We start from the raw sequence: 25,962 nt of genomic DNA on the forward strand, positions 1-25,962 counted from the left end.
AGAAATGCACTGCAATCAGAAATAGATCAAATCCGTAGAAGCATGGTGTGGGTTGTGATATGTAACATCGAGTCAAGTCGAGCTGATTTTAAGTTTAATATTGTAGTAAATTAAATAATAAATCTAACTAACGGCTAACCTTAGCCGTTAGCTCGTATCATTTTTTCATATTGCACCGCTAATTAATGAAGCATTTTATGGTTTCTGATCATTCAACATAGAGTACATGCCTGGCAGCTACATCCCCAATCTGGAGGCCTAACCAAGTTTTTTTTTTTTCTTTATTTTGGTAATTTGCAGTTTTGATGCAAAGATCGGCCTTTTAAATATCTGAAAACGTTAGCTGTAGCGGACAGAGATCGAAAAACATGTTTAACCTTTATACGCTTCGTTAATTAGGATGCCTGCAAGCAGCTACCAGTGATTGAGAGCAGCACTTTGAACGATTTAAGAGACCACTTGGAAGTGCACAAATGCACACTCTTCTTTCCTAAATTGCCACACTGCATGCGGTTGCCATAACAGCACAGCGCTAATTTACACATGGTTAGCTTTTTGCAGCTATTTAAAACTAACAGATGGCTCGCTAACACTCAAACGGAGTCATCCAACACACACATTTCAATTTATTTCAGTTATTAACACATTTAAACCCAAAATAACTGCCTTAAAGCATGCAAGACCACAGAGTGTCCTCTGTTAACCCCTCTAAACAACCGATTCCTTCACAGTTGCTGAAAGAAAAGACCAAAAATATGTAAATGGACTTGCAAACAAGTCTTCCATATACACAATCAAATACAAACCTTTGACAGAGAGAAGCAATGTAGTTAGGTCAATTTGCAAAACCCCTGAAATGCAAAAAATTCTTTCAACACTTTCTCAAAGAGAGAGGTGGGGGGTGGAGTAATAAATCAGAATTATGTAAGTATCTATTAGTCACGCTATTTGTGGACTGCTGTGTCGATTATAGTCTCTATCTACGTGTTTTTGGTCTGACTGACTGTACATGTGGGGTGGATGGGGTTGACATGAACTGTCCCACAGTCCCTCCCACTGGGTATGGCATTCAGGTACAACTCCCTCCCTTCTACTATAAAGCCTCTCATGTTAGCAGCATAAACTTCAGACTTCAACTCATGGTAAAGTCTTTACAGCTTTCACCAAAAAAAAAAACCAACAAAAAAAAACACACAGCTAAAGTAGTAAAGAACAAACTTGGATGTGCACCATTAATTTTGTACATCACAACACAAACTAGAGCCAGAGGTAAGTGAATTTGTCGCTGATTTCTATTTGAGTAAGTTTTGTAAAGAATTTAAATTCTGCAAAATTGGTGAAAAAATTCTGAATCAGTGGAAGAAAATATTTTATTTACTTATGCTGTTCTGTGCAGAAAACTCTACATGTTACTGCAATAATGTGTCTAAAAGAGCTTCATCGCTCAGATGTTGTGGTAATAGATAAGGCATGACCGCTTCAGTGCCATTTCTGTCTGTTTACCATTGGCAGCTCCCAGCCAACATGAGATTATCTCTGCACACCATCATCTGCTGCTGTGTTTTCACCACAGTCCTGCCATTGGTAAAAGGGGCCACAGGAGAGACCAACGCCAGCCTGAGAAAAAGGTAAGCTCTCAGAACATTGTGTTCATTCTACATTCATCTAGTAGAATAAGATGCCCACTGTTGGTAACACAAGGAACTTTTATGCCAAGTAGATTCTGAATTTTAGTTTTTTCTTGACATAAGGGATTATTAAGCCAATAATGATAGATATATGTTTTTTTTTTAACTTGAATATAGTATAGCTACATCAGCACTACATTTCATAATGGGCAAAGTTGTAGTGTCTTCAGTGGACACTGTCTCTGAATGTCTTTGACATTTATTCATTGCAATTTCCTTTTACTCACTACATGTACGTGTGTATGAACATATTTAGATTGTATAAAGTGCTTTGAGTGGTTGAGTAGGGTAGAAAAGAAAACTTAACATCAGTGATAATGTGACAGAGTTGAAGTTCTGTGGTTAACAACCTGTTTGATCTTTGTGGCAGGTCTAGAGTATGGCTGCAGAGCCATATGAAGAGAGACTTGCGCAGTCGCTTAGTGACAGGCGATGACCAACATTTTGGTGGACCGCAGCAGGACAGGCTTGCCAAAACTCTCCCAACCCCATCAAGGTAACAAGAAACATTGGATTGGTGACCTAGAGTCACGTAGTCATTCAGTGTGCTCCTAGTTATTTTCCTACTTAGAATACCCCCATGGCTGTCATTTGTGAGAGGTGTTCAAATTTTAAAAGTGTTAAAATTCAGAATTTTGAAGCATCTATTTTTGTTCAAGACGCTACAAATGAAGTCTGAAAATGATCCATTCTCTACTGGATAAAACATGCAAAAATCTAGATATGAAACATTTTGGATTTTACACACTGTGAACATATCATGTGTTGCCAAGCTAGACTTAACAGCACCTCTAAAGCAGTAAATCTTCCCCTTTTTTTCCAGCTTTGGCCCAAATATAAGGTCCAGGAGGTCAACGTCAAGTCAATCTGGTTGCCTCCTAATCACATGTATATACCACGACTTGTTCTACCGATTGAGCCTGACAAAGAAGAACGCTCAAACAGACACCACTGCTCCTAAATCAAAGATGGGACCGGGTGGCTTTGGACGTCGCCGCCGCTCACTTCTGGATGCCACTCAGCTCGTCCTCGAGACAGGAACGCATAGATGGAGCACGGAAACTGGTCAGCGAGTCAGCAACCCCAAAAGCACCCACACGGTGGCCTAAGGCAGGCATGAGAAAGCAAAGGAGAGTCCCTGTTGGGATTATGTGAGCACTGCAGATGAAGATTAGTCCACGCAGAACTTTTATTCCACAGATTCGGCGCTAGATATAGCGAAAGACTGGCTGCTACATCTGCACAGCCCATCGGAGGAAGCTCAAACCACTCTGGATGAAAGGAAGATTGAAATAAATCAAACTGAGACGTTTGTGTGCACATGCTTAGGTTCAGGTTTCAGTGTCTCTGAACAAGTGTTTGATTTATTGATGAATTCAAGCCAGACCTATGGGACTTGACAAGAATGTCTGTCTCTTCTTCAGCATCCAAAGCGAGCTTGGGAGCTGAGACAGAAGACAATTCATGTGGATCTTCTCCGAAACACAAAGCTTGGAGGAACACATTCTGCAACAAGGGAGCCTTTTTATTTTACTTTTTCTTCAAGGAATCAGCATTACTGGGCCCCAAACTATCAAATGCAGAATCCTCACAAAACTGAACTGAATGTACCGAATTGCTTGTTAGCTACAATTTTTATATATAGATAAACATATAAAATATGTACCTTATATGTTAAAATATGAAAGACTACCTTATAATGTATGCAACTATAATTTCCAACAACAAAACTACATATTAAACATCTTTAGTTTAACTTCAGTGAAGTATCTGATGTATCTGAAATGTGTCAATTTTTTTGTTTTGCTTTTTTATTTCTATGTATGTATCTAAACAATGAGTTGTACCATTTGCCTTCACTTGATTACACCTTTTTGGAACTTACTCATATTTAACATGTCTTATGGATATTTATCTGCACCTGAAGCAAAGCAGGCCTTTTAGTATGGGGCTGAGCTTTCACTTAAAGGGAAGGAGAAGGATTGATGAGCTGATGAAAGTGCTGTGCTGCCATCTAGCTTTGCAGCAGGCTTATGTGTAACAAATGCAGGCCAAGCCATTTCAAAGCATCTACTTTGGTGTGTTAAATGTTAGGTTTGACATTTATCGCCTCCTATATTTGAATGTTATAAATCATAATCATTTGCTCACAATTCAGCTGAAATTACTTGAAAAGGTATTACTGAACCAGATTAATGTCTTGCTTCGAATACCAGGAACTGTAATAATTTTCAGTAATAAATGAACAAATAAAACAATAAAATAAACTTGAAGAAACCTTTCTTCTGTGATCCACATCAATTATTTACCTTGTGTGTGTGTGTGTGTGTGTGTGTGTGTGTGTGCATGTGTGTGCGTTCGTGTTAGGGGGAAATACATGGCGTGTCCCTTGTCATTTAAGGATTGCGTGTGCTGTTTAATAAAATTAAACTCTGAGTCATATTGAGAGCAAAATATGTGACCCAGTGGTTTACATTCCATTCTAAAAATAGCACTACTCATCACCTGCACTGTCTCAAGAAACACATGTACTAAAATTACATTTGTATTGGGTAAACATGTTGCTCGGATTGAGTAAGTTCGACCTCTCGGGACAATAAATTACGTTTTGGCAAAGACAGTCCAAGTTCTGCTTAATGGAGAGGAGAGTGGTGTGCTCTTTTATATATTAGAAACACTTACATGAGGGCTAGAAAGATATAATCACTGTGGAATGTGACCCCCCACCCAACCCACACACACACACGCACCTCCCTGTATGCTGAGTGGTCACAGTGCCCTGAAATGATAAACAGATTTGACATAAATGACATAAATTTGACATAAAAACATCAACTTCCCCTCTAGGAGGATTAAATGCTACGATGGTCTCTGGCTTTGCTATGGGTTTGTTTGCAAAGAATCCTACAAACATTTGAAATATTCAATTATAAAAAGCTCATATTTCACCCATTGCTGTTGCCTGTGTTATTTAATGTGCAAGTAATGAACAAATGGCACACAGACATGTGAAGTTTTCTTCCTCTTGTCAAGTCCAGTAAAGAACTATCAGTCCACAAAATAAAGATGTTGGAGTGGTTCATCAACATATTGCATGTGCAGTATCTTGAAAATGGTCAAAGTACACCCTTTCATTTCTAAGGATTTACATATCAGGACATACAGTAAAAGCCAAATTGCAGAAGCTGTGTATGCAAAACTAAGCATACTCTTATTGCTACCATAGGAATTCAAAGCTTAGGTAACAACCAGGTGCTGTTAATCAAGTGCACCAAATTAACTGATCAACAGGAAGTTTGAGTGCCTCAATAAAAACACAGACATGCCGTCAGTTTGCTGTGGAGCATTGAGGTACATGTTAATACGTTAAAACGTTACTCATCCAAGTGACTTCCTCAGTCTCAGCTAACTGCAGGTTTCCCCAATCTTATAAACACTACCTTTGCACGATGACTGAAACCAGCCCACTGAAGGAACATTGGGCTGTGAGGTTAGTTCTTTGATCATTAATATGCACATTTTCACGAGTACTACTTACAGAGTTGGGGAATGGCTGCAGTCACAGCATTGTAAGATGATGAAAGATGTCTTTCCCTTTTCACGTAAATGGCCTCCTTGACTCTCCGCTCAAACCAGCATTCCTCCCTGTCCAGGGTATATACATCCTCATCACTGAATGAGTGGCCCTGGCCTGTAGGTGTAGACAGACTCCGGAGTCCTGGCCTGATGAGTTAGCTCTTCTGTGTTATGACATCTCGTCAGGCCAGGACTCTGCATTTATGCTAGTTTGACTCATTATGCACATGTACTGTTTCTCCCACTGAAAACGCTACATCCAGATGAACAGAATACATTTTGGGGGATTTCCTTATCTGGAAGATAGAGCATGCATCAGGACACTCGACTTTTCTAGTGCATACAATACCATCAGGCTAACCCTCCTGGGTCATAAGCTGACAGGAATGCAGGTGGATACCTCTCTTGTGACCTGGATTATTGATTACCTGACAGGAAGACCACAATATGTGTCTTCAACATTGTGTGTGTCTGACAAGGTGATCAGCAACACGAGGCCACCACAAGGTACCGTCCTCTCCTTTCCTCTTCACCCTCTACACCAGCGGTCCCCAACCTTTTTTGCGCCATGGACCGGTTTATGCCCGACAGTATTTTCAGGGACCGGCCTTTAAGGTGTCGCGGATAAATACAACAAAATAAAACTAGTACCGGTACCGAAAAAAAGAAGATTTATTCATAACACACGTGAAAAGACCCAGGAAAACCGAGTAAACTATAAAAACGATAACAAAATAACGCTGAAAACCGATAAAAACCCTGAAAACCACACATTTCACACCTGAGCCTCAACTCTCGCGGCCCGGTACCAAACGACTCACGGACCGGTACCGGTCCGAGGCCCGGGGGTTGGGGACCGCTGCTCTACACCACGGACTTCAGCCACTACACAGAGACCTGCCATCTTCAGAAGTTTTCTGATTAATCTGCAGTGGTTGGATGCATCAGTGAGGGTGATGAGTCAGAGTACCGGGCTGTGGTTGACCCATTTGTCACATGGTGTGAGCAGAATCATCTGCAGCTCAACGTGACAAAGACCGAAAAATTGATCATAAATACCTTGGAGAACACATAGATAATAAACTGGACTGGGACCTTAAGTGCATGAACGCATGTCTGCAAATGTGAATGAAGTGAAGCAACGCTGAAAAGATGAGTGAGCCAAGTTTTCTCCACAACAATCTGAGAGACTGATATGTCATACAGAAAATGATTACTTCAGCTTATTTGTGCTAAAGGTGGGTCTACAAGCTATTAACAGATGGGCAACATGATGCTATGTCAACACAAGACAACCCCGAGTCTCCACTTTTGTGTTAAAAGTTTGGACTTCAAACTTTATACCAGTTTTTAAATTGTGTTGATAAGCCACGTAAAACCAGTTATGCTAAAAATGTACATAATGTTTTTCCTGAATACTATCTTTATGTTTACTGCAGGAAGAAACTGTAAAAACAGCGTTTTCTAAGGAGAGCGCTCGAAAGTGATACACCTCCTGCTTTCAGGCCTGCAGGTATCAGGCTTATGATGTTTCATTTATCTTATAGTGGACAGAAATTATTGTTTGAAGTGGCAAAAACCTCAATCCTGATTGAGGTTGTCATGAATAAATTATGACAACCTCAATCAGGATTTTTTGCTTAAGTATTTTTATGCATCTTTAGGCATGAAAAGATGAATAAAAATACTTAAGAAAAAAATCCTGATTGAGGTTGTCATAATTTATTCATGACACGGTTAAATAACAATAATTACAATGGAACACGTCATACATCTATAGGCACATTAAACGACCAGTGGACGGCAGGGTATGGAGTGACACATCAGTGTCTATTGTAGTTGTTTATGTGCAAGTATACCATCAGCACTGACACCAATACAAGAAAACAGTCTTTGCATAGCTGTCCACTGTAGTGACCACTATGCGTGAAAGGGCTAATTACTTTATCAAAGTAAGTTGCTCAACACTGCTAATAAAAAATAACAAACTGCAGTGCACCAATGTTAAAGTAATATCAACATTTTATAAATTTAGAGTCACCCTAAATTTGAAGTTTGACCAGTTTGACCTGTCCACCTGCTGAATGCGCAGCTGCTGTGGCACTGTATGCTACAGCAGCACTGGACCATAAAGAAGAAGTATCATGAATACACAAAGGAGTATAGGGCTCTAAAAAAAAATTATCTAGCCAACCGAGGAGAATGAATTTTCCATCGCTGTCCAGATGGTGGTGTTGCAAGCATTACAGTAGCATTACCTTATGCTGAGCATACTCAGGACCAGTTTACTAGTATTTCAGACATGTGTGTAGCAGCGGTATGCTACACACACACACACACACACACACCACCACCACCACCACCACCACCATTTCTAAATCAGGGTCCTTCTATATCAGTGCTCTGTTGACCAGGTCAGGATCAAACATCTTGACCTTGGTCACAGGAAACTTAAATAAAAAAAATAAAAAAAAACGTTGTCAAAATTTACTTCTCTTTTCAAAGTGGTGGAGAAAGCAATCCTTTTATAGAAAAAAAGTCACTTCCCCATGTTTGTTTATATTTGCACACACACACACACACACACACACACACACACACACACACACACACACACACACACACACACACACACACTTTCTCTAATCAAATACCCTAAAAGGAGACGGTGACTTGTCGCCAGCCCAGTGAATTACACATACAACTTAAGTTGACAAAGAGGGGTGGGGCTTATGAAGTCTCAAGGCTTTTAAAAAAAGTGACACAGAACTGCTTGTTCATACAAACGCTTCCTCCTGCACTTCCTCTACTGCCAAACAACACTGATGCAGATTACTTCCTTGTTTGCTACACCAACTTTGTACCTCCTTCATACTTCAACCCGGCAGTGACAGCCCGAACCAGCCCGGTGTCTGCTGGAACCTGCACTGACAAGGCTTCAGTCTTCTGACACCTGACAACACTCTCTACAATCCCAGGACGTTTTAGCTTTGTGCAAAGCCCTGCCAACAGTAAGTACATGGCAGTCATAATGATTCTTTGTGTTTCCATTGTTTATATTAACTTTATGTCATTATCAACACACCAGCATTGCTTTTAGCACTTACCTCCTTTGCATGGTGAGCTCTGGCAGACATACCTAGATATAGTTTGCATATAGATTAAAGATCTTAATATGAAGGTGCATATTTCTATTTCTTTTTCTTTTTGCTTTTTTGGCTTCCAAAGGAGTGAGCATCTGTAGGTATTAAAACAAAATAAATGATATATCTTAAACTGCAATCTTAAGGCACAGTCAAACTTTTTTAAGGCAACAGTTAGCTGTGGTTAACACTGCTGCCTGACATCAAAATGTTTCTTTTTCCTTTTATTCTGAAACTTTGCTCCTAATGTTGAATTCACAGCATGTCTGTGGATGTATTCTTGCTCTCTTTACAACACAGTCCAAAACAAACCTGATCAACTACGGCAGCCACACATTTCCCAACAGGTACCAACATGTGTCTTAGTTAACTAATACAAAAAAAAAAAAAAAAAGGAAAAAACCCAAACAAAACTAGATGCCGACTAATTGCCTTAAAAATAGGACTGGGTGGTATTCATTCTGTTTCCTCTGTTGTAGAGGAATAAATACAAGACTGCGTTACACCCTAGAAAGACACGAACCCGTGATACAGATCTAGTCAAATGACACCGATGAGTTTATGCGTGGCACATGGTGCGTGCTTGAATAGTTCATGCACATCAAAGAAGACACTGTGGCAACGACAAGTTTCCCACAAGTACCAAGTTGTCAGAATCTCCTTTGAAATGCTTAGTTTGCACATACCTTTGGAGTTTTTGCACTGGTTTGCTGTTGTTTTCTCTGGGCTATTTACACCAACAAAGCAACATAATAGAATAGAATAGAATAGCCTTTATTGTCATTGTACAGAGTACAACGAAATTGGAGTGCCACTCCCTTGGTGTAAGTTTCAATAATAAATATAATGTAAAATATAAAAAGTACAAAAAAACAATCGTAAGTACTCAAACAATAGTATGTACAATATATACAGGATAGCAGCATTAATATAATGACAGTGACGGTATGGAATAGGTTCAATTGTTTTTGTGCTTATTTACTACGGTGATAGCTCTGGTAAAGAAGCTATCCCTGAATCTGTTTGTCCTGGTTTTATGTGACCTGTACCGTCGGCCTGACGGTGATAGTTCAAACAGTTGGTTGCTGGGTGAGAGTAGTCCTTGATGATATTGCCAGCTCTGCTGAGGTACTGAGAGTTTGCAGTGACCTCCAGGCTGGGCAGAGAGCAGCCACTGTGAAGCCACATGATTGCTACTTTTAGCTTGTGACAACTTGAGCTTTTATGTGAGATCTGGAATATCAGACAGATTTTATTCATTCATGTTCTTTCAATCAGGTAATTTGTTAATGATTCAATTATTTTTGTATTTTTTTAGACAAATTCTTCTAGACAGCTAAAAACGACTACCTCCTTAAGTATAATCCGCTACAACACTGAGATAACACCTGATGGCAGCTGACAGGATTCAGTCATGTTGGCATTGTGAATGTCTGAGCCTGGTTCTATTAGATGTCACTTCCTGTTACAAATGACTTCTTTTTTTACCCTGTGGCACCAAATACTTCTTCATAGAAAACTGCTAGATAGTTGAGTTTACGATGTTGTAGCCTTTAATCTGAAATTATAAAAGGAGTTCTCATAACGGGTGTGAACTGGTGATAGAGAAATAAATTTTTTTTTTTAAAGTTACACTTCAACACATAGTTAAGTAGTTAAAATGTGTTATAGAATCAGCACTCGCATCTGATGCTCAGCAACTGTCTGCACATACCAGGAAAGAAATGTTTCTGAAATGAGCTCTTTTCAGTCTTTAACTGCTAATGCGTTATGTGGATATTTTTTAATTCTATTGTTCATGTTTAAAATGAATGTAAATGGCATTCTATACTAAAAAATGACTACAGTACTTTTCACATGGATGTTGTGACGACACTGACACTGCATGCTGGTATAGAACTTTGAGACACGCAAAGCTGTGTGTAATGTAATGTTGTGTAATGTATACATAGAATTATAAACCCTAAACTAAGAAAATATAAAAAAAAAGCTTGTGAAACACAACAGCCAAAGACATTAATTTGGCCTCCAAACTTCCCAGATTCCAATCTGATCAAGCAATCACGAACTCTATCAAGTCAAATCTAAAGGCATTAAGGATCCACCTCCTTCATTTTGGTTCCACACAGCACAAGACACTCCCAAAGGTGTCCCAACAATGGCCATACTGGTTAGAGCAGTTTTTGTCAGCAATTTACTGAAATGACAGTTGTTCAATGCAAACAAAACAAATTAAGTGGGACGTTTTTTTGTTGTTGTTTTTTTAACTAACGTTTTGCCCAAAACACAAAATACTTCATTTTACAAAAGTCAAATTAGAGTTCCAGTCCCTTAAAATATGTCAAGTAAACAGCTACATTCAATTTATGATGGCAACATAAAATAGCAAAGTAATAAACAAAACTAACTGCTCATATAAAACCAAACTCAAGCTAAACAAAAATGGGAGCTTAAATATTGTCTGATGATCCCTAAAACTTTCCTCTTTTTAACATAATGTGAACACTCCAAATACAAGTAATGCATTTCAACTTCTTCTTTTGGCTCCTCCCTTTATGGGTTGCCACATTGGCCAACAGCAGCACAGTGTGCACCGTCACCCTGTCCGCTAACAGTACCAGAGACGCTCCGGTATGGAAATCTCATTCTTGATGATCTCCATGTTTGACTTGTCACAGACTTTTTGTCCTTCCTGACGCAAACCTCCCCACTTTCCAGTTCACTGACTTCCTTTCAACAAATTCCAAGTTAAATCTAAGCATAATACACGAGCATTTCAAAAACTACGATAACTCAAACAGTCAAGTCAAAGTTGTGTAAAATCATGGTCTTCGGGGTGTGACTTTGGGTGTGACCGTCACTCAAGCAAACAAAGGTAAGGAAGAAGAGATTGTGATGCGAGATAAGGCTGTACTGCTTTGCTAGGAGCCATTAAATGACACCTTTAACCAATGTCAAGTTTGAGTATGTGTGCAGTGTTATTTATTAAAGCTTTGTTTCTTCTAGATCAACTCAAAATGAGTAAGAAAATCAACATGGCCCTTTTGAAGCAACAGTCGACACCATGCATGGGAAAGGGTGAGTAAATAAAACCATGCAGGACAAACATAATATACAAAAGCACAACAAACAGCGATCTCACTAAACACAGGCATTCGTCTCACTCCCACGTATTCAAATGCAGCTATTACACGGTTTATCACGCATCTGTTCACACACCACTTAAAGTTAAACTGTCTGCTGTCTGCAACCTTGAGTGGCTTTTTTGAACAGTGCGTGCTTCTTATAGGTGTGCTAAAAGTGAGGGCAGTGAACAGATGATTCCAACTAACCAAACCACTAAATAATTTGCATACAAAGATGGACTGTCACCAGCAATGTGCTTCCTTTTACTGCAGTAAAGTTCATACTCGTGTTCTTCAGATTCTTTGCTACACAAATGCTTTTATGAATGATCTCTAATAGTATGTAAAATGGACTACTTGGTGTGTTTTGGATCATTGTCTGGCTGCATAACTCTGGTGAGGCGTGGTTGGCGGTGCCATTTTCTTTAAATTTGAGGTCTCTAGCCTGCTAACATACCTCTATAATTGATTTATTGGTTCAGCAGGTCTGGCTGTTGTCACGCCTGGGTGTGGCTCGTGAAAATGAACTCAGTTTTCCAAGAAGTCTGTTACTCACAGTTAATTAATAATTTAGCAAGAGGAGACCATTACTTTTTCCTACAGGGCCAGCTAGGTTTGATGGCTTTCCCCCCTTACTTTAGTGTTTACATGGTAAACACAGTGACTGTAGCTGCCAGTACTTACTTTTTGCCCTACTGCCCCATATCGCAGATCAGAGCTCACATGTTAGCAGCCAGTTGTGACATACCAGCTTGGATTAGCACCCCATGTTACCCCGACGCGCTCAATACCCTAAAATAGAGATAGAAGGACACTCAATACAACAACAACAACTAGCAGCTGCATCATACGTACAGGCAGTGGACCAAATAAACAGCAGAGCAAAGCCCGACAGAGTCAGTCAGAGAGAAAACCCTGAAGAGAAGCATCACAGACACAAGCAATATACAGTCACCAGAACTCAGGACAGTTTACATAGGTGTTGTGTCAGCAGCACTCAGATGTTTTGTAAGTCCTGCCACTGAGTGCCATACCTGTAGAAGTGGCAGTGCCAAAGCTAAGAGGTAAGGGGTCCACAAGAGACAGAACCAGATACGTGAAAGCTGAAATACCTGACTCAACAGGCAGAGACTGAAAGAGCCAAACATGGCCCAAATCACGACAGAAGGTAAGAGACAGATAGTGCTACCCCTGCTGATTTTATGTTTCTATTAAAAAAAGACTATGAAATGTGATGACAACTATTCAAAGAGTAATTTCAAAGAAGAGTTTCAAAGATGTTTATTCAGTGGCTACTGCCTGAGGCACAGAAGCAGCTAGATTTGACTTTCTGAGTGATGCTATAAGTGCAGCACTCTTTAACTGAGGAAACAGGTGGATATTTATATATACTATAAGTGAGTATTATGAAATACTGGCACATTTTATTGATTTTTTTTTTCTTTTTGTGTTACACACTGAAAACTTAAACATCATTCCAAAATTGAAATTTTATCATAATATTTCAGAATTTCAGTTTAATTGACGTTTCCAACATAGTCAGACGCTTTGTGAATGTTAGGTTTTTATAACTGGGGTGTGTAATACATCAAGGTCATCCAAGAGACTGTTGAGCTGTTCCAGCAGGGAGAGAGTACACGTGCTGAAAGGCTCATCAGAAACAGCAGCTCCCAAAATGTGCTAGCCAAGGAACAGGCAGCAAGCGTGTCAGTGTGAGGGCAAATGTTAACGGTATCATCTGTGAAGAATTCCAGATCACTCAGAGGTTTCAGACAGAGTGTTGTGTAAACCAGTAGGGATGCAGTGTGCAGCTGAAAAGTTTGGCATCTGATACACTGGAGCTGCATGTGCTATCGTGTGCTTGTTGATTCCAGTATCCTCACACGGATATATTCTGGATGTGTCCCAGTGATCCCCATGGACTGCAACGTTAATATCCACAGTGATGACACGGTGATCAGAATATCCAAACATCTCGACTGATGATGGGATGTTGGGTAGCAACAGTAGTTGTCACACTGTGGGAATTAAACAAGGGGGAGAAGCTATTAAAAAATATAAAACCAATCTGCTGTCATTCATCTGCTGAAAATACAAGATCAGGGGGTCCTGAGTTCAGAAATAGCATGCCATGCATGTATGAGAGAATGAGATTAATACAAATAAACTTGACTGTTTCCCACCAAAAAGCCTTGAGAACCAAAATGATGGCATGCTCATAACTGCTGCTCTAACAACTGGGTCAAATATTTCCTTTCCATTTACAAGCCTGGAAAAATCCTGTGAACTACATACAGGATATCTGTCTGAAGATTCTTGAATGTACTTTACTGATGCCTACCATTCAATAGCAGACCTGTATCAAGTCGGACACCCTTGCAAACCTGTTACAATGTAACATAAGCCAATCAATATTTGCATGAGCCTGAACTAACCTTCTGATAATATTACATGGCAAATGTCAAAATAAGGAAAGACTGACTTCCCAGGGCAAACTGCAGCGGCAATGATAATATAAACTTCAACAGCTGTGCTTTTCCACATGTTTGAATGTGGCACGTTTGTTGGTGCCAGACAGGCGAGTAGTTTTGAAGCCGCTTTTCTTCTGGGATTTTCCCACACATATATCTGTAGAGTTTACAGAGGGTGGTTTGAACGGCAGTTCTCTGGGCAAAATCAGAGGGGAATGGCCAGGCTGCTACTGGCTGATAGGAAGCCAACAGCAAATAAGACCACACCAGGTGCCACAGGAAACTGAGGCTACAGTTCACACATGGTCATCAAAAGTGGACAACAGAAGACTGGAAAAATGTTGCCTGGTCTGTCTGTTTTTTAGCATAAACACCATCAAAGCACCGATTTATCCTGCCTTGGATCAGTGGGTCAAAGTAGTGGTGGTGGAGTAATGGTGTAGCACAACTTATCATTACTGAAACACTACATTTTAAACAGTAATGCGTTTAAATGCTGACCATTTAAATGCCTGTATTACAGTGTAAAGTTTACAATATACCATCTTCTGATGGTGGCTTGCAGCAGGATAGTGCAGCATGAGTTCAGATCATCTCAAACTCATTTCTTGACCACATTGCACTCAAACGGCCTCCACAGTCCCCGGACCTCAATCCGACAGGGAACCTTTGGGATGTGGTGGAACAGATTGGTAGCCTCCATATTTACAGCAGCTGTGCGATGCTATGAAGCCAATATGGACCAAAATCTCTGAGGAATGTTTCCAGCAGTTTGTTGAATGCGTGTCACAAAGAGTTGTTCCAACCTGGAACGAGGTGCAACCCAATGAAGTGCCCGCTGACTGTATATTACTTATTACAAAATAAACATGAAACTAATGGTGTCACAATATACCAGTAAGGATGATGACAACCATAAATAATAAAAATAAATAAACACAACCTCACGAATCATTATGTAATTTTTGTTTTGCAAACGTTTACGCAGCTGTGGTTTCACAAGTTCCATCAACATGATATTTCCTACATAAAAATATCTTGCTTATCATCACAGCACTTCGGTCACATCTAATTAACACGCGGCGATGCACCGACAGAGGTGCACTGTGTAAGCAGGAGCTTTCAGTGTTGTTGCTTTTCCTGCTGTCACATACCGTCCTCAGTGCGGTGTGCTCTCAGAACACGCGGCCAGACTTGGACACACAAGTTTGTTTACTGTAACTTACCTGTTGCACTGGCAGCAAGCACTGAAACACGAGTTAGCCACTGTCAACGATCAACACTTTACCGAGTTCTTTTGATTCCTCGGAGGCGTCCGATGGAAGACAAAACACTGCTCAGTAGACCATTTAACTCTTTATTTCTCTTTCACATTACTTCTAGAAGGGAGATGCTTCCTGCATGACACGTTGCCGCAGATCTCAAAATGGTGGTGCGCCCCTAACAGTTTTATTACAGAAGCTCTCTTATTCTAGTCTAAACAACAGTGTCTCAGTAACTTTCCACTAGAGATGGTCCCCTCTTATCTACTTTTTCCAAGGCAAGTGTGAGCGAGCGTCTACAGCTTTCTACTCCCCAAGGACACATGATCTAATGCCTTTATTTTTCAGGGCTGTGTCCACTCAATACTACACTATATGACTTTATAACACTTATTAATAAAAAAGCATAGCATTATTGAGGCAATGCAAATTATTTAATTCCGACACCACTCAAGACACGTTCTCTGGCCTGTGTGTTGAAATGAGAAGCTGGAAAACAGCCCCACAACCAACCGTCCTCACTCCGGGTTATGTTTCTGGTATTCATGTTTACTGTCATTACTAAGATAATGTTATTTCTTCTTTAAGCACTCCCATATTTAAACCCGTTTATGAGACGAGTTATAACATGTCAGTATTTTGTTCCATTTTAGATTTCAAACATAATTATGACATAACTCCACTCCGACTAATAATGACCAGTATTGGAATGACAGAAGCATTCTGAAATATGATTAGATTACATTTTTAAACACTACTTTTACTGGTAAGAAAAATACAGGTAGTTGCTAAAAAAATGTTCTCAATACTTTTCAGATTTACCACGCCTTTTCCCAAAAGTGTCAATACACGAGGTGGATGAGAGGGTTCGTCTGATGGCAGAGAAGGTGTACGCCTCTGCTCTGAAGGAGGAAGACAGCAAGGATACTCTGGCTCTGTTCACTGTCCCAGAAGACTGTCCCATTGGTCTGAAAGAGACTAGAGAGAAGGAGCTGCAAAAAGAGATGGCTGAACAGCAGTCTCAGGAGTCAGTTAAGAAGTATGGATTAGAAACATGCTTAACTGAACATGTCTCTCTTTCTTGATAGCCAAAAAAGAACAAATAAAACCATCAAAAAATTACTCAGCATAAATAGTGCTTGCTTCTTTTCCCTCTGTGTAACTAGGAAGAAGAGTTTCAAGTTGAAGCGGTCACAGTCGGTATCTTTGCAGATGCCTCCTGATTGGACACCTACCCCAGCGCAAACACCCGCCACTGCTGAATCTTTGCTTTCAGACTCCTTCCCAGACTTCCAGAGAGTTACCATCAGTGGAGATTACTGTGCAGGGGTAATCAACGAGACTAGTCCATATGTTGAAATATAAAAGATGGACCACAGCCTAGTGAGGAAATATACCATAAAAAACAACTGATTTTTAAATTCAGACCAATGATGTGGTAAAATGCATGTTTGGCCTATGAGAGACATGTTTTTACCCAGAATTAAAAAGTCGATCCACTCTATATTTATAAAATGTCATTTTCACACAAGAAAAAGAAAAACATGACAGGTGTTCTTTTCTTGTTAAAACTTCATTGATGGCTGTAAGCTGACAGGGCAACAGGAGAGATCCTTCATTTAGCTCGGTGCCATAGTTTAAATAGATTATTCTTTAAAGGCCATCTTGAATCTTTAAGACACCGTCGTTAAACACAAAGAAAAGTCAAAAATTAACAACCTCACAATGTTTCCAGATCACAGTTGAGGACTATGAGCAAGCAACCAAGGGTCTCCTCAAAGCCCTGTTCATCCGAGAGAAGTACTCCAGGCTGGCCTACCACCGATTTCCAAGGACCACTGCCCTGTTCCTGCGAAATGCTGAAAATGAGAGGTGGCTAGAAGAGGATGAAGTCCTGCCAGGTTTACTAAACTTTTCCTTTTTGGTGTCAAAAATGTCCAATTTAATCTTCCTGCAAAAGTGCAAGTTATGTAATTTTCCATCTACTCGCTCACACACAGCAAGAGGTTATGTACAACATGCGCAAGTGCAGGTGTTTAACCAGCTCAGCTGTTTAACCAATGAAATACTCCGACATGGAGAGGAAAAGGAGCAAGGCCATTAATATTAAAGGTTCAGGTTTCAGTTCACCGTTAACCTCAAACAATTCACACAGAGAGCAGAAACAATATTAAACTTACGAAGGATGCCAACTCCAATATTCAATAAAAGTGCTCAGACCAGTTTAAACAACTCACTAATGATTTGATGTTTAGTTGTGTATTGGAGATAAAGATAAAACTTACTGTGTGCCACCTATTCTATGCAGAGCTAATTTAAGACCTCTCTGTTTGTGTGCCAGAGATGGTGTGAAGTGTCTGTGAGCCAAGGTCAGTCAGCCTGTTTCTGACAACAGATAATGTCGTCAGAAACAGAACCTGAGAATAATCCAGACAACAGATAAAGAAAATGTACAATCTCAAATATAACTCCAGTGTAATAAAGTTTACCGGCCTTAAATTATCTTACTATTTGTTATAAGTTTTGCTCATTTTGATACATTTAAGGTTGAGTTCAGTCACTTGCTGTTACTTGCTGTACAAAATAAAAAGTAAAACAAACACACAAAGAGACCAAAACAAAACTCAGTCATAATTAATAGTCAAAGTTTAGTTTTAAGTGAAAAATAAATAAAAGATACTGTATAATTTCACCCTTCCTGAATACACTGGGAAGGTTATACAGGCATGGAAATATCAGAGCTCAAACCTGATTGGGCGATGCCTGACACAGAGCCTAAAAAAACTGACCTCGAATGAGTCAAGAGAAAGACTTGTTGGAATTATCTACTAGCCATCATTTCATTCAAATGTCAGAGGTCTATTCGACTCATTTCCAGTTCCTGTTTTTGTATTCTTACACTTCACCAGAGAAGCTTTGCATGATTTTGCACACTTCAAAACAATACTTCTTTATCTCAGCCCCTGGGTACATCTCAATGTGTGAAACAAGCCATCTTAGCTCCTTTACCTGCCCTCACAGTCTTTCTTCTGATTGGATCTCCCTCATAAACAGAAGGTCTAAATAACAGGTGTGTGGCCAGGGCTTTGAGCCTGAAATGAAGGTATTAAGGATATTTGCTCTCTTTGATGAGGCTGACATCCTTATTTAAAATTGCCAGTATTCAATAGGAGCAATTATTAATTTAACAGTATATTTGTATGTGGTAGAAAATAAGGAAAAATACACTTTAAGAATCTTTATTCTATAACCAACACTTCAGAGAGTGACTGTTTTTGCAAATGTGAAATAACTTCTGATTGAGCTGCTGTCATCATCTGCAGACATCTGGCCTTACCCTCGTGAAGGGGAGGACCCATACTCCATGGAGGGTATTCCTGAAGACCTGAACTATGAGCTGCAGATAAAGGATGGTATAATTCATGTTTATGAGAGTGCTGAGGCCCTGAAACAAGAGCAAGCTTACAGCCTTCCTTACCCCGACCTCGAGACCTTTGCTATAGACCTGAGCCATGTACTTGCAATGATAGCTGACGGCCCAACGTGAGTGCAAAAGCTTAGTCAATATTTCTAACAGATTGACATTACGAACCTTTTGACTGATACCGAATGACATTTATTACATTTTACTCGTAACTGTTTCGTTATTTTGCTTCGCAGAAAATCCTACTGCCACAGACGGCTGAACTTCCTGGGCTCCAAATTCTACCTGCATGAAATGCTGAATGAAATAGCGGAGCTAAAAGAGCTGAAAAGAGTCCCACACAGAGACTTCTACAACGTTAGAAAGGTTGGCTGAAATCTTTCTGCTCAGTCTGCGATGCCCCAGACAGAGGAGAGGGGCTGACACACTTAGAGCAGAAGCTATTCATAACTTTAGTGCTCTCAGTATAAATAAATATCACTTTATAGGGATGCTGTGAGTTGTCCAGTAAGCCCCGTGCCACTGTCTGACTTGTGTCAAACACAGGTGGACACACATATACATGCGGCCGCTTGCATGAACCAGAAGCATCTGCTGAGATTCATACAGACCACATACCAGACTGAAGCAGATCGAGTGGTCTTGGAAAAAGGCAGTAAGAAGCTCACACTCAAGGAAGTCTTTGACAGCCTCCACATGGACCCGTACGACCTCACTGTAGACTCTCTGGACGTGCACGCTGTAAGAGAACTCAAAGCTTTCTACTTGTTCCTATGTCAGCATTACCTTGTATAAATAGAAATTGTCCTTGATGCAAACAGTTGAGGCAATAACTCAGTGACTATAAATGACCGTTTGGTTGTTTATCTTTACAAACAGCTTAACAGTTCCTGTTAATTTTTACTGCAGTCCCTTTAATGAAATGAAAATGTTGTGATCGCCACTGCGCTGCATGAGCCTCACTGTCTGACCGATCGATTATCCTTCTAGGGAAGGCAAACCTTTCATCGGTTTGATAAGTTCAACTCAAAATACAACCCTGTGGGGGCCAGCGAACTGCGGGAGATTTACCTGAAAGCGGACAACTACATCAAAGGAGAATACTTTGCACGTCTCATTAAGGTATAGTATGAGTTAAAGCACTAACACCACTTGAAGGCCTGCTTAGCTGTAGCTAAACTGAAATTATGTAAAGGCACCAAACTACATGCAGAATTTATTTGCTCTTGTTTTGGCCTGTCATGTTTGACACGCGTAAATAGCCAAGGTGGAGAACAAAAAAAGGAACAACTTTACATTATTCATGTTGAAACAGATCCAGATGGTGACAAAATAGGAGGCACAGATGCAATTCAACAATTAAATAATGACATTTATACTTTTCTTCTGTCAGTCTCTTTGAGACAGATAACTGAAGGACATTATCAGCTGCTTCTCAAGTGAATCTCTATTAAGTATAAATTCATTTAGCCCTACAGATGTACAGTCCTGGTTTGCAGTCTCAGTGTGCCAGTTGATCTACAGTGCAGAACAAGCACTACCAATGAGAGCTACAGCCTCATATTGAGCTTTACAAGATCCTGTTAGCAACTGAATAATAATGAGGACAACTAGTTAGTAGAGCCAGCGGCCATGGAAAACATGAAGGCCTTTTTCCCCCATTCAGACAAAAGATATACAAAAATACAAAATGCTAAAGCAAGCCAACAAATATGAGGCGTGACCTAATAAAGCCTATGTGTGGGAAACAGTGCATTTACTGCTGTTTAAACTTGAAACTGTAGCCTGTTGTTTGACTACATTTGACATTTTTATCAGTGCAACTTGAACTGATCCCACAGAAAAGGAGGAAACTGACCTGGATATAATCTGGCTACAGTTAAAGCAATGAAGTACGGGCCACCATCCCCAGAGATTCAATTATAAGATGCTAACTCATATGTTCAGGATGTTCCCAGTTTTGTTCCCATATTTTTTTCTAGACAATATGACATCACTGTGGAAAAAGCCCAAACATAAATAATCAAATGAACAATGGCTAAATTCCACAAAGCTGCTTTTACTTTTTAAGGCCCTGGTATTGTGCATGCTGAGTCACTGTGACATTTTGATACAATCAAATGTTGCTACATGTACAAAGATTTGAGTCATATTCATTATGAATTGGAATAAGAGCAGCTGGTAGTGCTGCTCATCTAAGCGATGCTTTGGAATATGCAGTAAAAAGCACTTTGCTGAAACTTGGAAACAGTGTTGCCATATCCGTCCACTGAGCAGTTACAACTAGTCACTTCTGCTTTATCAAGAAACATCCTGTTTCTTCCTGTGGTTTGTTATCCGTTTCAGGAAGTGGCCGGGGAGCTGGAGGAGAGCAAATACCAACATGCCGAGCCCCGTCTGTCAATTTACGGCCGCTCTGCGAGTGAGTGGGAGAGCCTAGCGACGTGGTTCATCCAGCATAAGGTCCACTCGCCCAACATGAGATGGATGATCCAAGTGCCCAGGATTTAGTAAGCATCAACTGAAGCATGATTGGGTTCTGAATAATTACACTTCTCAGTCAGCTGTTTTCAATAAGCAAACAAACTGTAAAATGTTTGTGTCACATGCAGGAAGATGGGTTAAATTTGCTCATCTTGTCTTGCAGTGATATTTTCAAGTCAAAGAAATTAATCCCAAGCTTTGCCAAGATACTGGAGAATGTGTTCCGCCCCCTCTTTGAGGCTACAATCAACCCTCAAAAGCACAAAGCAGTCCACGTGTTCTTAAAATATGTAAGTGTCAAAAGGGAGAAGTTTTAATGTGCAATAGCAACCATATACAGACATGAAAAAATTTAATGGTACCTTTCCACAATTAAATAAACAAAAAACATAATCATCTGATTCTTATATCAGCTTACATAAGAATCAGATGATTATTTTACGCTACTTAACAAAATGAAAATGGCAGGACAAAAAACAAGGTGGTGGCCTTAATATAATACTTTGTGGCAACACCTTTTGCAGCCATCAGTACCAACAAGTGATCTCTGTACTTCACAATAAGACGTTTGCATTTCCAAGCAACAGGTAGTTTGGCCCACTCTCTCATGTTTGAAGGATCCTGACTCCACACTGCACTTTCAGATGTTTCCATAGATGCTTAATAGGATTAAGATCCTGTCTCATGGAGTGCCATTTAAGAATAGTCCAAAGTTTTATTCCCAGCTATACATGACCTGCGACTGAGGCTGAGCTTTCTGACACTGGGCAATATTTTTCACACCAGCATGCCTTGGTACTCTCTAGACTTCATTGTGCTCTGCCCAGATTATATGTTTCCTGTGTCAGATGAAACAAAGCTGCCCCAAAACAAAAGTATCCCCTTACATGTTTCACAGTAGGCTTGGTGTTCTTCTCTTATAAGGGTTCATTTTTCCTTTAAACAAAGAGCTGATGTGGGTGGCCAAAAAGCTCCAGTTCTTTCTCCTCAGTCCAAAGGACATTTTCTTAGAAACTTTGGAGCTCGTTTTGGTGAATTCCACTGAAATGATTCATTGTTTCAATAAACTGCAAGGAAACAAACAAATGTATCCACGTCTGTCCATTCATTTCAGTGTTGTGTTATATATACTTTATGTTTTGCAAATGTGCTGATGTGAATCTGTTTTCCTGTAGGTGACGGGATTTGACAGCGTGGATGACGAATCTAAACACAGCGACCACATCTTCTCTTACAAGAGCCCGAAGCCTGAGGCATGGACCACAGATGACAATCCTCCCTACACCTATTATCTGTTCTACATGTATGCCAACATAATGGTTCTCAACAACCTCCGCAAGTAAGCCCTGCCCATTAATCTCATTTAATGCAACATGGCTTCCATTTAGTAGTGCACAAAGTAATTATGGATCGTTCTACAGGCAAAGAGGACTGAACACCTTCCTGTTCCGTCCCCACTGTGGAGAGGCGGGTTCCATCACTCATCTTGTCTCCGCCTTCCTGACAGCTGACAACATCTCCCATGGACTCAACCTTAAGAAGGTTAAAACCTTAAAATCATATTGAGGTTTGATACTCAGCGTCTTGTGTTTGCTGATGGCACAAGATGCTGGCAGATGATATTTTCTGCAAACAGGTCCATCAGTAACGAGCAGTGACACGCTAATCCACACGAGTGCTTGTTTTTAGCTGTCACATTTTAGCTTTGCATTAAGCTTCATTTCAGGACCCCAAGTCCCTCTCCGATGTGCTCATAGGAGAATAAAAACAGCTTGTTTGAGTAAGATGTGTTGGGTAGAATACCATTTACCATCCAGTTGATGTCTAAACACCAGAGAAGTTCCTGCTGTGTAATATAATATCCGACTAAATGTAAAGAGAAAAATAAACAGCCAACAGATGAGGTTAAACACTGCATGTATAAATGTGTAGGAAAGATTTAAAACAGTTAATCACATTCTCTAATAATTGCATCATGTTTTCAATACTGCTCAAATTTGGAACACATTGCATTATTGCACACAGACGACATTAGATTAGTATGACAAGTGTTGCTAAGACTAGAGCTGCAGCCCTTAACTTCCAAATGCCTGTGCGAAGAATGTGGCTACATGTTGCTTCAGTCAGTTATGTCAGTTTACATGGACACAGCCTCCATACGAGCACTTTCCAGAGTGCATGTTTAAAGCTTTTTCTCTGTCACAGAGAGAGAGGGGAGTGCTGCCATCTTCTGGGCTCCATAGCCCAAGGTTTGTTGTGTCATAACATAAGATATGGTTTCTTAAAGCACCATTTAAACATCTTGTCAACTACTTATGCACATCTGCAAGGAAAAAAAGACAATATGACAACTCAAAAACTTTGCAGAACAAAAACCTTTTGAATTTTGATGAGAAAATCAATATTGATTTAACGCTTAGTTTTGAATAACTTCTTATAATTAGGAAGACTTGCGTGTCTGCACCACCTACAAAAAGGTTTCCCTTGAACTTCTACTTGTTCTGCTTGTAATTTCATTTAGTTTTCCCACAAATAAAATGAAAATAACAAAACAAAATCGTTCTATTCGCATTACTATGTTGTGTCTCCTCCCCAGAGCCCAGTGTTGCAGTATCTATACTACCTGGCCCAGGTCCCAATTGCCATGTCTCCACTGAGCAACAACAGCCTGTTCCTGGAGTACTCCAAGAACCCCCTGAGAGAGTTTCTGCACAAGGGCCTGTGTGTGTCCCTGTCCACCGACGACCCCATGCAGTTCCACTACACCAAGGTCAGAAACACAGGAGAATATTTTATTTACCGTTTCACAGTCACTTTGATCACAGTAATTTGCTCCAGTCTGGTGACATCTGTGAGACTAATTGAATAATCACTGTCAGTATGTGGTGCACAGAGAAATACAAGAAATTTCTCTCTTCTTGAAGGGTGCTGTACAAATAGACCTGCCAGCCTAATCATAACATTTCATTTGTTAATATCAGTTTTTTTGAAACATTTCAGGAGGCCTTGATGGAGGAGTATGCCATTGCAGCTCAGCTGTGGAAGCTGAGCACTTGTGATTTGTGTGAGATTGCCAGGAACAGTGTCCTGCAGAGCGGCCTCTCACATGAGGTAAGGTCAGACCTTTTGTTTAGGGGATGCATAACTCTCTTTAAAAGTCCTTATTGTAAAATGATGCGTTTGATACAACAGATACAATGGATAAAATAATAGATAAAATAAAAATGTCTTTATTTTTTTTGTCCCAAACTTTTGTATTAAACATTAACTCAAGTTGATCTGCTGCCAGGGTTGTTTAAAAAGACAAAAGTAGTACTTTTTGGAAGTTTGAAATCTGTTACTTCTGGTGTAAAACAAACAGCATTTCATTAAAAAAAAGTTTTTATACAAACAGTCATATATAAAGGTGGTAGTGTGATGGTCTGGGGCTGCTTTGATTCTTCAGGAGCTGGATGACTTTTCGTTATTAATAAAAGATCACTGAAAGATTACTGAAAGCTAACTAATTTCCCAAAATTCTACAATATTCCAGTAATTTCTTTCAAAAACTTTATTGCTCACAAAAATGTCAATCAGCACATCCAAGAAGAACCCTAAAATATGTCCTTCAGATTAGTACCAATCCTATTACCACTGAAAAGCTAGACAGGAGAATGTCTGACAGTCCAATAGTACTGACTTCATTGACTGCATATTTATTCTGTGCAATCTCTTTTTTTTTTATGAAATTCAAACTCCACAATGAGTTAATTCTGGAAATATTATATCTATTTGCAACTTTCCAACCTACATCTTTTTAACCGTGCTCCCTATAGGAGAAGAAACACTTCATTGGGCCCAACTACCTACAGGATGGACCGACGGGCAATGACATCAGGCGGACAAATGTAGCACAAATCCGCATGGCCTATCGCTACGAGACTCTGTGCAATGAGCTCAGTTTTCTAGTGGACGCAGTGAAAACCGAGTTCGGCCACAGTTCAGCTCAGTGACCGAACACACCAACACAAACTGTGCTTGGATATGTCACACAGGGATAAAGGGGCACAATCTTTTAAACACCCTCTAAAGGTTCCTGATGCTTATTAGGAAATAATGCAGTGTTTTCTACATATTTGGTGCTTGTTGGTAAAGGTGGCGGTGTTTTGACCTCGTGTCACAAAATGAAAATGTGATTGTAACACCTTCCAGTCAGCATGTACGTATATCGTTTCATTAGAATAACAGTCTATTTTCATTTTGCAAGTTGTTTACTGTGGATGTGGCTATTGGATTGACACATTAAGAAGGGGGAAATGGTTTAAAAGTTAGAAAGCAACAATTGATTTTTGTTCTGCATGTTCTCTGCTTGAAGATAATATACGTTTGGGGTCAGACTATGCCGTGTGCATGGATTTCAGGCACGAGCATAATTTTGACAGACGTTAATGAAAGGCCAGGTAAACCGTTACAGTGAAATCTGTATTTAAGACCTGCGTTACACTCGCAAACATGTGACTGTTTAGAATTTTCTTTTTATATATGTGATGTCATTTTTAAATAGTTTTCCATTCCTAAAATAAAGGCTACAGAAATGTCAGAGATGTTTGTCATGAACTTTCTTTGAACCAACCTGCCAATAAGCTACAGAGGAAACAGATGCTGTTTAAACTAAGCAATCGTCTGCTGTCTGCACACGGCATGCAAGGGGAGAGGTTTCAAAACCTTCCACACATGTGAGTGTTTTATCATCATGATAGCGGAAGTTGTGATCAGGAATACAAATTTCTAATTGCAAAAGAGGGATCAT

General features: G+C 39.9%; 2 protein-coding genes across 4 annotated transcripts; both read left to right on the forward strand.

Moving 5' to 3' along the window:
* Window positions 1–1,076: 1,076 nt before the first annotated feature.
* LOC120730224 (pro-adrenomedullin-like) lies at window positions 1,077–3,970 on the forward strand. The gene is made up of 4 exons (XM_040026465.1): window positions 1,077–1,269; window positions 1,513–1,628; window positions 2,059–2,184; window positions 2,512–3,970. Exons 2-4 carry the CDS (start codon window positions 1,525–1,527, stop codon window positions 2,795–2,797), a joined length of 516 nt encoding a protein of 171 aa, XP_039882399.1. The 5' UTR covers window positions 1,077–1,269; window positions 1,513–1,524; the 3' UTR covers window positions 2,798–3,970.
* Window positions 3,971–8,048: 4,078 nt separating this feature from the next.
* ampd3b (adenosine monophosphate deaminase 3b) lies at window positions 8,049–25,752 on the forward strand. Of its 3 annotated transcripts, none has more exons than XM_040026461.1 (16): window positions 8,049–8,275; window positions 11,414–11,485; window positions 16,082–16,304; window positions 16,432–16,594; window positions 17,001–17,166; window positions 18,589–18,808; window positions 18,926–19,055; window positions 19,236–19,430; window positions 19,680–19,811; window positions 21,036–21,199; window positions 21,337–21,463; window positions 22,349–22,512; window positions 22,595–22,715; window positions 23,770–23,943; window positions 24,174–24,284; window positions 24,989–25,752. In XM_040026461.1, exons 2-16 carry the CDS (start codon window positions 11,425–11,427, stop codon window positions 25,163–25,165), a joined length of 2,328 nt encoding a protein of 775 aa, XP_039882395.1. In that variant the 5' UTR covers window positions 8,049–8,275; window positions 11,414–11,424; the 3' UTR covers window positions 25,166–25,752. The 3 variants fall into 3 exon arrangements, with proteins under 3 accessions (XP_039882395.1, XP_039882396.1, XP_039882398.1); XM_040026462.1 differs by lacking the exon at window positions 8,049–8,275 and adding an exon at window positions 9,503–11,282; XM_040026464.1 differs by lacking the exons at window positions 8,049–8,275; window positions 11,414–11,485 and adding an exon at window positions 11,500–12,700.
* The last annotated feature ends 210 nt before the right edge of the window (window positions 25,753–25,962 follow it).

This window comes from Simochromis diagramma, unplaced genomic scaffold (genome assembly GCF_900408965.1).
Source record: "Simochromis diagramma unplaced genomic scaffold, fSimDia1.1 OVJJ01000293.1, whole genome shotgun sequence".
Classification (NCBI taxonomy): domain Eukaryota; kingdom Metazoa; phylum Chordata; class Actinopteri; order Cichliformes; family Cichlidae; genus Simochromis; species Simochromis diagramma.

Coding starts and splice junctions, on each gene's coding strand:
- LOC120730224 (XM_040026465.1), top strand. CDS start 1,525: ATGAGATTATCTCTGCACACCATCATCTGCTGCTGTGTTTTCACCACA. Junction 1,629..2,058: donor AACGCCAGCCTGAGAAAAAG/GTAAGCTCTCAG, acceptor TCTTTGTGGCAG/GTCTAGAGTATGGCTGCAGA. Junction 2,185..2,511: donor ACTCTCCCAACCCCATCAAG/GTAACAAGAAAC, acceptor CTTTTTTTCCAG/CTTTGGCCCAAATATAAGGT.
- ampd3b (XM_040026461.1), top strand. CDS start 11,425: ATGAGTAAGAAAATCAACATGGCCCTTTTGAAGCAACAGTCGACACCA. Junction 11,486..16,081: donor GACACCATGCATGGGAAAGG/GTGAGTAAATAA, acceptor AATACTTTTCAG/ATTTACCACGCCTTTTCCCA. Junction 24,285..24,988: donor AGAGCGGCCTCTCACATGAG/GTAAGGTCAGAC, acceptor TGCTCCCTATAG/GAGAAGAAACACTTCATTGG.